The following is a 12,298-nucleotide window of genomic DNA, read 5'->3' on the forward strand; positions in this document are numbered from 1 at the left end:
CCTGAGAATGCCTGGATACAAAGAAACCAGCTGGGGACTCTCGGAGTAAAGATACGCCGTCTCAAAAAGTCGAGGTTCTGAAAAGAGACTCGGGCTTCGAGCGAGGTTGGGGGCGGTTGCCAAGACAAGCCCTCATGAAAGTAAGGCACTTCGAGTGCGCACCATTGGTTGAGGCCGATGTGAGAGAACGTGAATTGCTTTGAAAGTTCCCTGCAATTTCGAGGTATATCGACTCTTTGGCAAGGAAGTAGATGCTTGGGCCCTGGATGCCAACACCACTAATCGACTCGCCAGATTATCGTAGACCCGGCCCTGTTTACTCCACCATCTCGCCAGCTGCGACATTCGACAGCGAGCCTCATAATTGGCACCAGCGCGGAGAACACTTGTAAACGATCATGGCATCTAGCCTGGTACATCGCGCAAAGCCCTCAGCCAAAATGAGCAATGCAGTCTCCAAAATCATCAAGACACTCAGCGCCCCAGACTCCACAACAAAGAAAGACTGGGAGGTAATCGAAACTCAAATGGAAACCGCCCTACCAAGCGACTACAAAGAACTGATCGACCGTATGGGCGGCGGCTACCTGGAAGAATACATGTACATCCTCGAGCCAGACTGCCGAAACAGGCACTACGACCTGGTGGACTTACCGACTACACGACCGAGGCCAACGAAACAATGTGGGAGATTGAGGCCAAGCCGCCAGAGCTGCAGATACAAGGCAGCTTTGTGATCCCCTGGGCGACGACAGATAATGGCGAGAATCTGTTCTGGCGGTGTCTCCCCGGCCAGCATCCAGATGAGTGGACTGTTCTGGTGAATCAGGGTCGGGACTGGATGTGGGAGTATCATAAAATGAGTTGTACTGAGTTTCTCCACTCGACTCTCAAGAAGAAGATTCAATCTGAAATCCTTAGTGATGATTTTCCTCTTCGTCGTCATGTCTTTAGGGGTTTCAATCCGGTTCCGAGCTCTGCTGTCAGGCATACGGGAATGAAGAAGCCAAAGAGAATATTGAGGGAGAGGCTTGTGAGGAATGGAATACCGAGGACTCGGGCCATACCTCATCCTCAACGGTCATAGCGATCTGGGATGGCTCCAAGGGTTTACATCGTCTTCGCTCGCTCGTATTCTCCTGGTCCTACCCGCGGTCAATGCCCGCATGCTCTTCATGTCAGAGATCGATTTTGTGAAGTTATTCGAGGGTGTCAGAATGTATATGAGGGGAAAATATAGTGTATATGGCTGTCATGTCAGTCTCCATTTTAGAACTGGTGGATCTCATCTCCGGATAACCGGGCACTCTCCACCCGCCAAAATGAACTAGCACGAACGCTTCCAGTCAGGCGAACGCCTCGCCAAACCATCGGAGCACAATCCGCTCCAAATGAGGGTCCTGTTGCACTAATTTCCGCAAATGCGACCCTGAGCTGCCCCAGAGCCCTGAAAAGAAGCTTAGCGCCGCCCTACCCCCAAGCGACCGCACACGATAGGTTATGTCTCAGCGCGCAGTCCAGGGGAACTGCACCCCGACCCGCGCTTTTCCCAACGCAGAAGAGGCTTACAATTTCTTTCTGGGGCATAATTCCGGGTGTACGACCCCGTCAGACTGCGCTCACGTATTTCTGCGGAACGATCCCCAGCTTCTCCGTCTGCGCTGATCTTAACTCACTCCACAATCAGCCCTACAGTCTATCCTCACGGCAAGCGGCACCGTTTACTACTCTTTGAAAGTCTTCCAGAGAAAAATCTAAAATATGCTGAAAACACTTGCAACCGTCCCCCTGCTGCTCCTAGCCTCCCGCGTCGCCGCCGAAGGCTGCAACACCATCAGCTACACCACCTGCGCCGACCGCATCGTCCACTGGTACGACCCCGAGACCGGCGAGATCTGCGATCCCCTTGACTGCGGCGGTGGCCGTGCTCCGCCCAAGACGGACGTCCCGGGATGTCCCATGTACACCGGTTCTGAGACGCGGGCGACAGGTCCTTCGTACCTTCCCTGCTGGACACCCTCTGCGACTGCGACTGCGACTGCGACGGATGCGGATCCTAGCACCACCTTCGAGTCGTCTTCGTCCTCGTCTGGAACTGTGCATATCGTCACAGAGACCTCATTTAGCACCGTCACTGGTAGTTCGACTGTCGTTGTGGTCACTTCCACTGCGACTATCCCGACGCCTGATAACAGTGCCACCTCGTTCCCGTCTACTACTCCGGCTCCGATTCTCTCTATGAGTTCTGATGTCACTGGAAGTTCCAGTTCTGGTGCAGGTGCAAGTTCTAGCGGTTCTGCCTCTGCCCAGACGACTACCACGTTCAACGCCGGCGGCGCGTTGACTGGATCTCTGGGTGCTGTCGCAGGTGCTGCTCTCGGTGCCATTGCGTTGATCTAGCCAGCCTCGAAGCGAATGCTATAGAAATTCATGCTCTCTTCGACTGAGGACGCGAATGTGTGCATCAATCTTCTCGAATTCGAAATATGTACAATGATGATGAATACTAGTACAATGTCAATATAATGTCTATTTTTAGAGGAATACCCCCTGTTTCTCGGCGAAGGCCTCCTGGATTGCTTCAATATATATATTCATTGCTTCAAATTTTGAGGAGTCATTAATACTCCAGCTTGTTACTCGGTGGCGACTCTTGATTTATAGACGGTGACGGTACGGACTACAACCTTCGTGGAGGCTGCATCCCTTCAAAGCCATTGGCAGCAGCGCCTCATAAACACCTGCAGCCGCCCTCATTCTTATTTGTCCCCAGTGATGATCTCGCGGTCCATACCCAATGCGCAATAGCGTTATCGGGCGATAAGCCGCGTCTGCTGTCATGTTGGGGGCCGAAAGACTGGGGCCAAGCTGGTTCGTATCATATTTTCAGCGTTCCACCTTTCTCTTATTTTCTCTTTTTCATAGCTGTTCTCTGGGTTTTTTCAAAAGGTTTCATACTTCGTCCTTCGCTACAAAGTGGGATTTTAGACTGTTGGCGTTGTCCATATCTATACAATATTCGCGCTGTCTAAAAGCCTACCCCGCCAAGCCACGCCGTCGAAACCAAGCCTTCAGACAGGTCGAGGCACATTGACTTAGAAATATTTACGACACTGTCAAGACTGCCCCTGAAATCAACCGAGAAAACGTCGGCTACGATGCCAGGTATGAACCCCTACGACGAATTGAAACGCCAGTATGCCGCGCAAGAAGACCACATGAGAGAAGAGATCGGGCTCCCGGCATACTCGACTGCGGTCGACGAGTCAGCAATTGAAGTGTCAGAGCCAAAGCCCGATCCGAAGTTAGAGCCCAAGAACGAATCCAGGATGCATTTCAGACATGATTCCAAGCTCGACTTCCAGTCTGAATCCAAGCCCGACGCCAAAACAGAACGTCGGGGCTCAGCCGACGCACCAGAAGTGATGATTGACCCAACACCTTATTCATCGCTGCCCGAGGTTGTCGTCCAGGAGACCCCATACACTTCACTACCTGAAGTCGTCGTTCCGGAGAAGGCGCCCATGCGGATGGCGTCGAACGGGTTCAGTCAGATCGAAAGGAATAACTCGTTTGGACCAATGGAGCGAAATGCCTCATTTAATCAGATAGGCTCAAACAATCCATATAATCAGGCATCGACGAATAATTCGTTCAATCAGATGTCGCTGGGTGGCTCGTTTGGACCGGTGCAGAAGGGGAATCAGTTCAGTCCGATGCAGCCGAACGCACAGTTCCAGCAGATGCAACCGAATCGTCAATTTCAGCAGATGCCGCCGAATAATCACTTTGGTCAGCTGCCTGCAAATGGACCTTTCAAACCGAGTCCCGACAGCCAATACACTTCCATGGCTCCTGAGCATGAGTTCAATAATGCCCAGTTGAATCAAATGCAACCGAACAATCAATTCAACCAGGTGCCACCGAATGGACGTTTCAAAGCGACTCCCGATAACCAATTTAATCAGATGCAACCAAACGGCCAGTTCAACCCCATGGGGCCAGAGAATCGTTTCAATCAAATGCCACCAAAGAACAGCTTCAACCCAACGACACCAGCCAGCCAATTCGGCCAAGGCACATCAAATAACTCCTTCGCCCCAATGAAACCAGACAGCCCATTCAAACCCATCGAACCAGACAACAGGTTCCCTCCCCCAGCACAAGACACCCCATACGGACCCATGGGCCCAGACAACGTCGTCTTGCCCGCACCCCTATTCGTTCCCCCAAAGAATTCAGAAGCAGCCGAATATCACGCGGACGCCGCCGCAGCCCAGGGTGAGGGCGAAGCACCACCAGAATACCAAAATCGACCCATCGCCATTCCCGCCGTCGATTCAGCAGCAGGATCCCCCTCCTCCGCGCCTACGCCCCAATCCTTCATGAATACAACATCCCAAAGGACACCTTCCTCTCCTTCCTCGATTCCCTCAACGACGCAATGACCTCCAGTCCCCCAATGCAAGTCCTCGACGCGACAGGAGGGATCCTAAAAAACGTACCAATCCTCTTCCCACTCCAATGGATTGGGTCGGCGGTAAGCGGCATCGCATCATTCAGCGGCAACGAGATGTCAAAAAGCCGCTCCGACGCCGTAATCCGCCAAGCGAATAAAAACCTCTTTGCCTCGCACGGGCTAAAAGCCGAGCTAGCGAAAATGGACGCGTTAGCACACATCGCCCGCATCCCAATCATGGACTCACAGGGCCGCATTAATCGCGAATCGAGCGTTGCGATGCAATTGGCGGAGCTATCGCTCAAGTCGGAGGGTATTATGAGCAAGCAGAAGAGTGCGCAGGAATTGGATTTGCAGCAGCGACGTCTACGGGTTTTGCAGCCTTGGCTTGCGGAGTTGCAGGTTGATGTTTTACCTTGGACGGCGCAGTCGAAGTTGATCCGTTTTAATTCGACCCTGAAGAAGAGGCATAGTTATCGCCTAGTTGATCGGTATAAGGCGCTTAAAGGGCCCGGTGATGAGGATGGGGAGAGGTTTCGGAAGTGTCTTTGGTTGATTATTCGGGAGGTTAAATGTTAATTTGCGAGGTTTGGATGTGTTTTGGAATTGCAAATTCGGTTTTTTTTTTTTTTTTTTGCTGAGCGTATACGTGTTTATTTGAACAATTGCTGCGTGTGTTCAGACATCAATCGATGCATTCAATCGTATTTCTTCTTCCGTTCACGTTCACATTCTCCTTGTTGGTATCTTGATCGTTCCTAGCCCGATGAAGTTTGATGGAAGCCTGTAAATGCATTGTCACGAACTTGCAATGATGAAACATGGTTCCTGCCAGCCGTCGTGACTGCTGGGTAGACCTCGTAGTGATCGGGAAGCATTCATTTCATCAAAAAATTCCTTCGCTAAGCGCTTAATCAATATTAAAAGTTGGTAAGAACATAGAATTCAGTCGCATCCTTAATCGATCGTAGCAATAAATAGCAGCATACCAGGGGCTTGAGACCGAATACCCACACGGTTTAGACGAAACTTTTCAGAGCGACCTAGTCTATATAGAAGGCGCACCACCGACTCCGTCCTCTATGAGCACGTTTGCACTGATCCTAGCCGCCAAGAAAAGCCAACATGCATGAACCCGCGATGGCGATGAACTAGGCAACCCTATTGCCAGTAGTCAGGTGTTGGACAGGGAAAGGAGACTGCCTCATCCAGCGGCTGACAGCTGCTAGTATTGATGACGGTGCCTCGTACTCCAGGGTATGTCTATAGTCCACATGCTGAGCGTTAGGATGTAGTGACAAGCTTAACCCCACAAACCACATCGTTAAACCCGAAAACCACCCGAAAACCAGGGTTCACTCCGAATCGGCAAATTCGTTCCGAAAACCTAACCCCGCCAATCAACCCCTAACTCTGTCCCATGGGCGACATGCGGAGTCTTCGCCAGTCAACAGCAGGTTCCAAAGCGCCAGCATGGCACTTGATTACGAAGGAATTCGGGCTGTTCCAAGTGGCATCTGGAGTACGGAGCTGGCACTCCGAACACTCCACGGTATAAGTATGTCTCCACTGCAATCCACACCCCTTTTTGAGGGGGAGCGGGTCTACACCATTTACCTAAAGCACGTCTTCGCCCCATTTGGCACGCCTCAAGGCCAAGACTGCAGCATTTTCATCGATCACGCCTCGCAAGACTGGCCCCGGAGTCTCCTTGAAGCCTCCATGGAAAGTCCACGGAGACCCAACAGTCGTCCCATCCTCGATCTCGGCCAGACCCGCCCAAGCTCACCACCAGCTGACCGGCGTGGCGCTCGAATCAGAAACGCTCGCCAAGCACCGGATCGAATCGCTATGCACGGAAGTTATGCACAGTCGATGTGCTGCTCCGATCGCCGGCATGAGGATAAATGCGAGGTGCACAAGACTGGAGGAGTGCGAGGTGGATAGTGCAAACCAACGCGGAAAGGCCCCGGTCTAAACCCCGAGATCGTGCGTCGAGCAGATCTCTTTAAACCTTCGCTTTCCCAGTCTTTGCTGCGTCGTGAATTCCGGTCAACCGTTTCCCCCTTACTTTGCTTCGTTTTCTGTCGCCCCGAGAAGGTCTACTTGCAGTCTTTGCTAGTGGGTCTGATACTTTCCCTCCACGCGACTGGGTCTCTGCTTGGGTTTTGGAGAAAGCTTGTTGCCCGCGTGGTTCGCCCGCGGCGGTTTCCCTGCATTTCGTCCTACCGGTGGCTACATCAAACAGCAAGTCAAATACACAACGCGATTGACCAGAAATCTACGCTTGGAATATGGTGGATCCTGAGAGTATGTATCGGATCTCGACGATAAAATTACTGCGTCTTGCTCCGGACCTAGTAAGCAATGTCTAAAAAATATTTGCAGAGACACCGTCGATCGACGGATCAACGCCCGGCGCAAGCAATGTGGAAATCCCCCAAATCGATGAGAAAAAGCGCTCATTCCACGAAAAGGTCGATCTCGAAGCGGGAACAAAAACAACCGAAGACGCGATAGAAAAGGAGGATGTCGCTCGCGACCCCAACATTGTCGATTGGGATGGTCCCAATGACCCGGAGAACCCTCTCAACTGGACCAAGAAGCAGAAAGTCAGCGCAACTGTCTCGATCGCTTTGATAACATTCCTGACGTAAGGATCAATTTCCCACCCGTCATCTCGCCTTGCCAGGGCTAACGTGAATATCATATACAAGACCCCTCGGCTCTTCCATGTTTGCACCCGGCGTCAACCAACTCGTCAAAGATTTCGAAATCACAAGCACAGAACTTGCATCCTTTGTTGTTTCGGTGTACCTGCTCGGGTATTGCTTCGGTCCTCTTCTCATTGCGCCTATTTCGGAACTCTATGGGAGACGATGGGTAAGTAGATTTCTCTGAGGCTCTTCATATATTGGTGTTAACTCTTTCCTAGGTCTACAATGTCTGCAACATCTTCTATGTGATCTGGACAATTACCTGTGCTGTCGCGCCGGATATTGGCAGCTTGACTGTCTTCCGCTTCTTCGCTGGCTGCGTGGGTAGCTGTCCGTTGACCATAGGCGCGGGCTCAATTGCGGATATGTTTGCGCAGGAGAAAAGAGGTAGTGCCATGGCGGCTTGGGCCATTGGACCCCTCATTGGTCCTGTTGTTGGTCCCGTTGGTAAATATATTTTTTCCTGGTTTGTACATGCCAGTACTAACCACCAAATAGCGGGGGATACCTCGCACAAGCAAAAGGCTGGAGATGGACCTTCTGGGTGCTCGCTATGGCTGTAAGTACAGCCCATCAGACAATTTCTATCGGTACACTCTCTAATATCATACAGAGCGGCGCCGTGGTATTCAGCTCCATCCTGACCATCAAAGAATCCTACGCGCCAACTCTCCTAGCCCGCAAAACCAAACGACTCCAAAAAGAAACCGGCAATCCCAACCTCCGCTCCGCCCTCGACACAGGCCGAACCCCGCGCGACCTCTTCATCTTCTCCGTCGTACGCCCAACAAAAATGCTCTTCATGTCACCAATCGTCTTCCTTCTCTCGCTCTACGTCGGCGTCGTCTACGGCTACCTCTACCTCCTCTTCACGACCATCAGTTCCGTCTTCGAAGACCAATACGGCTTCTCGCAAGGCTCAGTCGGCCTCTCGTATCTAGGCATCGGCATCGGCTCGATAATCGGGCTTGTCATTCTCGGCGCGACATCCGATCGCCTGCTGAAGTATTTGACTGCGAAGAATGGGGCCAGTAAGCCGGAGTATCGGCTTCCACCTATGATTCCTGGCTCGCTGTTTGTTCCTGCTTCGCTCTTCATGTATGGGTGGACGGCGTATTATAAAACGCATTGGATTGTGCCGATTATTGGGACGTCTTTTCTTGGTGTTGGGATGCTGATTTCATTTGTGAGTTTACATCTTCGTAAAACCGGGAACGTCGCTAATCTGTCTCGATTTAGATGACTGTCAGCACTTACCTCGTCGACGCCTTCACCATCTATGCGGCGAGTGCTATGGCTGCGAATACAGTCTTCCGATCTCTGGCTGGCTGCTTGCTTCCGCTCGCCGGGCCAAAGATGTATGAGACTCTCGGGCTGGGGTGGGGTAACTCACTGCTTGGGTTCATTGCGCTGGCATTGTGCCCGCTACCCGTCATTTTCTACGTCTTTGGTGAGCGCATTAGAACTAGCAAGCTGTTCCACGTGCAGTTTTAAACATTTGGGAGTGGGAATTGTATTTGTCCGCTCTTCGCACTGTTGCAACAAACATAATTACTGCATCAGGGAGTATATGGCTTTTTTTTACGAATCACGTCAAGGAATGAGCATTGTTAATTGTTATGGGTGATCAAAATATGTGGACATCGCTGCTCTCAGATTTGCTAGAGAAAATGAGATGTAATATATCGCGCAAAGTTCACCTGTCTTATTGCATTGTGATGGGATGTACCACGCCCGTCCAAAAGATAAACCACTACAGACATTCGGCAAAGCGCTTTTCTTAAGCTCATCAATTAGTCACATAGTGCACCCAACTCCACACGCTGCAATTTTCAATTCGCCATGGAATTTCAGCCCCGCGCAGATCATCCGCACAGTTTTCATTTTGTTGGGATACTGCTAGACTTTCGAATTGCTTCGATTTTGTTGGGGCGGGGGCCTGCGGCCTGGTGGTGCCTCGCAGTGCCCGTGTCGAAATCCGTCTTGAGTGTCTGGTGGGAGTACCTGATTGGATGATGTAGATGTGACCAATTTTCGCGCCTTTTAGGTAAGAACGACACTGGATCTTCCAATGGTCTCACAACTACAAGACTGGTATGGGCTGGTCTTCATAATGAAAATTCTAGCGGTTTTCGCACGAGGAGATCTGCGAGATTTTTCAGAGCGACAGGGTGAACAAATGCCAATGTGACACAATTAGACCTCGCCACGACCCGAGGGTGACCCTGACGACCCGGACCGCGACCCGGACCACGCAGGTTTTAGGGTCGTAAGGTTAGACCCTGAAATGGGGTCAGGCTAGGGCCATAAAAGTCGAGAACCTACCCTCAGGGTCGAGAACCTACCCTCAGGGTCGTCAAACAAGGCAAACATTGCCAAGTCACCCGGAGCATAAGTTATGCAGATTTTGTCTGTATTTTTGAGTATCTTACTTACAGTACTTAGAGGAGAAGTTTCCTAATTTGGCAATGTAGAATGAATTAAATCAAAACAAATCAAACTAATGAATCAACCGAAAAGACTGCCCGAATCTCGAATTACATATTAGACGTTTCATACCCATCTAGCAACCTTGAACGCTTACGGACTCTGCCTGACACTCGGTGCTGTATCTCCGGCAGGGGTATTGCTTCCGACTCTTGACCATCGTCTTCCTCCTCATCACCTCTCACATAGTCAGCTATATTGCTTATACGTCTTTTGCCGAGTGCTTTTGCGGACGGACCCTGGGCAGCCTGCGAGGTTGGTCGGGTCTTCGAGATAGCTCGGGGCTGGGACCTGGCTCGGAGCTGTGTCGTAGACGCTTCATCCTCTTCATTGTCGCTAATTGGATCAACAGCGAGTTGCTGCTGTGTTCTCTCTTCCTTTGCAGCCTGTATCTCCTGAGCCGAAAGATATTCAGAAAGCATTATTCGCTCCTCTTCATGAATCTCAAACCGTGATGTACACATATACATCATAAGATCTGAGATTGTTTGAGGTTGAAGAGAGCCTCGACGATAATGACAGATATCTCGTGCAGAGTTAAAAAGCCGCTCTACCCCTGCACCACTAGCTGGGATAGAGAGCACATCGCGAGCAAGCCTTGCCATCGTAGGGAACTTATCTTGATGATCTCTCCACCAGGTCAGAGGCTGGGCATTTGTGACTATATCTAAAGGACAAGTCAGTAATTGCTCAAATAGAGATCAAGAAATACTTACTGCTATCAAGATACCTTGTAAGCTCATCTGACTGTGCTGGCTGTGAAATTTGAGACTGCTGCGACTCATCTAGAGCACAAGCTAAATCAAATTCATCCGGTATCGAACTTATAGTCGGACCACCTAACCTTTGATGGTCCTCGGCAAAACTCTCAGAGTACTTCTCGAGGAAGGACTCAAGGCTCTGGCGATAGGCTGCTCGGTAGTCGACCCCAGATCCTGGGTCTGGATCCCAGTCGGGAGTCGAGAAGAACTTGAGTTTATCCTGTGGAGAAAGGATTGTGCCAACTGCGTAGAGATGACTGTCAATCTTGTCGGTGTCTCTGTAGTAGGCTGAGAGCTTGAGTTTTGCTGCTTCGAGGGATATAAGCATCACCTGCTTCCAAGCAACCTTCTTCCGTCGAAGCTGGTTAATCGACTTTTCAAGATGATCAAATAGCTTCTTGTAGACCTTGAAAACCCGATGGATAGTGACATTCTTTGTTTTGCACAAAAGAGTTGTGAATCGGTGAAAAGGCTCAAGAATACAAAGGAGATAATCAACCTGCCGCCACTGCTCCTGGCTCAAGGAAAAGTGCCCTTGGTCATACTGGGAGCAGAAAGCATCGAAGGCCTGCTGGAGCTTCTTCGCGCGTGCGAGCATTAAGAATGTAGAGTTCCATCGAGGAGTAACGTCCTGGATTGGAACTAGCTTTTTCTCTCTTGCCTGCAGGTTGTAGAATGACTCCTGGCGCTGAGGACTTGCATTAATATAAATCGCAAGGTTTCGGACCTAAGGAACAAATTAGATTATGAATCGGAATTAAGTAAGACGTCTTACCTTGCTTAGAGTGTCAACAATCCCTCTTTCCTGCTGCGTCGCCCGCAGAGCTTCTACCCGATCATCAGACCATGTTTGCTCAGCCCTATCATTTTTTGGAATAGCCTTCATCTTCCCAAGAAGACTTTTTAGGCTAATCTGGATCACATGTGCAATACATGGTACCCGAATGATAGCGACGTCGCTCGAGGATTGTAGACCTTCAATCGCCTCGTTGACACTCTCCATAAGAGTTTTGTTGTTTGAAGCGTTGTCGGTAGTCACCGAAAGCACTCGATTCGTGATCTGATGCTCTTGTAGCAAGTCGAAAACCACCTCACTCAGATTTGCACCAGAATGAGCTCCATGTAAGGGCTGAAATCCAAGTAATATCTCACGGTACTCCCAGTCTTTGTCAATGAAGTACCCAGTGATAGCCATAAAAGCCTGTTTGAATGGAGATGTCCAGCAATCAAGGGCAAGTGATAGCTTAGCACCAGAAGGAAGTGTCTGAAGGATAATCTTTTGGTTCTCACGGACTAGCTCTCGAAGCTGCCGGCGCATAGCTTTAGCGGATGGGATATCTGGCATTGATGGTGCCAGCCGGGCGTAAGAGATAAGATCACGGAACTCAGGGTGTTCAAGGAAAAGGAACGGAAGATGTGACACAGTAAGAAGCTTCGCAAGCTTCTGCTGCCAAATACGCGTATCGAATGCTCGTACGGGTGAATTCTGGGCCTAGGCGTAGAAGTAAGTTAGTAAAATAAAGCCGATAATAGGGTGCTGAACATACAGCATGCTCTAATGCCAGCTTGATATTTGGCTTCTGCCTTTTGGCTAGGGCAGCTTTCCGACAAGTCACCCCATTATAGTGCTTGTTCATTGAAGTTGTTCCGCTATGAGCCCAACCAGGGTGATCAAGAACCTTCTGACATTGCTGGCACATAACTCCTGGTTTCCCATTTCTGTCTAAGGCGACCTGGTCAAAGTATTCCCAGCACTTTGCGCGTTTCCCATCCCAAGTCATCCGTTTCTTCCTCCCAAAGTCGGTCTGAAGCCACCAAGTCACAAATTCATCACTCATTTCTGGAGAATATAGAATGTATGTTCTGATCCGGTC

The 12,298-nt window shown here is 50.3% G+C and overlaps 6 protein-coding genes across 6 annotated transcripts; all 6 read left to right on the forward strand.

Moving 5' to 3' along the window:
• Positions 1–440: 440 nt before the first annotated feature.
• N7532_011258 (uncharacterized protein) lies at positions 441–1,087 on the forward strand (the record flags this gene model as incomplete). The annotated part of the gene is made up of 2 exons (XM_056623749.1): positions 441–570; positions 615–1,087. 2 exons carry the CDS (start codon positions 441–443, stop codon positions 1,085–1,087), a joined length of 603 nt encoding a protein of 200 aa, XP_056468737.1.
• A 674-nt stretch (positions 1,088–1,761) lies between these two features.
• Positions 1,762–2,400, forward strand: N7532_011259 (Glycoside hydrolase 18 protein; the record flags this gene model as incomplete). Its single annotated transcript, XM_056623750.1, has 1 exon — positions 1,762–2,400. The coding sequence occupies one exon, from the start codon at positions 1,762–1,764 to the stop codon at positions 2,398–2,400; it is 639 nt and encodes a 212-aa protein (XP_056468738.1).
• Positions 2,401–3,158: 758 nt separating this feature from the next.
• On the forward strand, positions 3,159–4,448 carry N7532_011260 (uncharacterized protein; the record flags this gene model as incomplete). Its single annotated transcript, XM_056623751.1, has 1 exon — positions 3,159–4,448. The coding sequence occupies one exon, from the start codon at positions 3,159–3,161 to the stop codon at positions 4,446–4,448; it is 1,290 nt and encodes a 429-aa protein (XP_056468739.1).
• A 125-nt stretch (positions 4,449–4,573) lies between these two features.
• N7532_011261 (uncharacterized protein) lies at positions 4,574–5,038 on the forward strand (the record flags this gene model as incomplete). The annotated part of the gene is made up of 1 exon (XM_056623752.1): positions 4,574–5,038. One exon carries the CDS (start codon positions 4,574–4,576, stop codon positions 5,036–5,038), a length of 465 nt encoding a protein of 154 aa, XP_056468740.1.
• Positions 5,039–5,932: 894 nt separating this feature from the next.
• N7532_011262 (uncharacterized protein) lies at positions 5,933–6,406 on the forward strand (the record flags this gene model as incomplete). Its single annotated transcript, XM_056623753.1, has 1 exon — positions 5,933–6,406. One exon carries the CDS (start codon positions 5,933–5,935, stop codon positions 6,404–6,406), a length of 474 nt encoding a protein of 157 aa, XP_056468741.1.
• Positions 6,407–6,753: 347 nt separating this feature from the next.
• On the forward strand, positions 6,754–8,670 carry N7532_011263 (MFS transporter; the record flags this gene model as incomplete). The annotated part of the gene is made up of 7 exons (XM_056623754.1): positions 6,754–6,769; positions 6,848–7,112; positions 7,177–7,342; positions 7,395–7,642; positions 7,675–7,735; positions 7,790–8,362; positions 8,416–8,670. The coding sequence occupies 7 exons, from the start codon at positions 6,754–6,756 to the stop codon at positions 8,668–8,670; spliced, it is 1,584 nt and encodes a 527-aa protein (XP_056468742.1).
• Between the last annotated feature and the right edge of the window lie 3,628 nt (positions 8,671–12,298).

The sequence above is a fragment of the Penicillium argentinense genome (genome assembly GCF_028826775.1).
Source record: "Penicillium argentinense strain IBT 30761 chromosome Unknown utg000011l_segment0_segment0, whole genome shotgun sequence".
Taxonomy (NCBI): Eukaryota; Fungi; Ascomycota; class Eurotiomycetes; order Eurotiales; family Aspergillaceae; genus Penicillium; species Penicillium argentinense.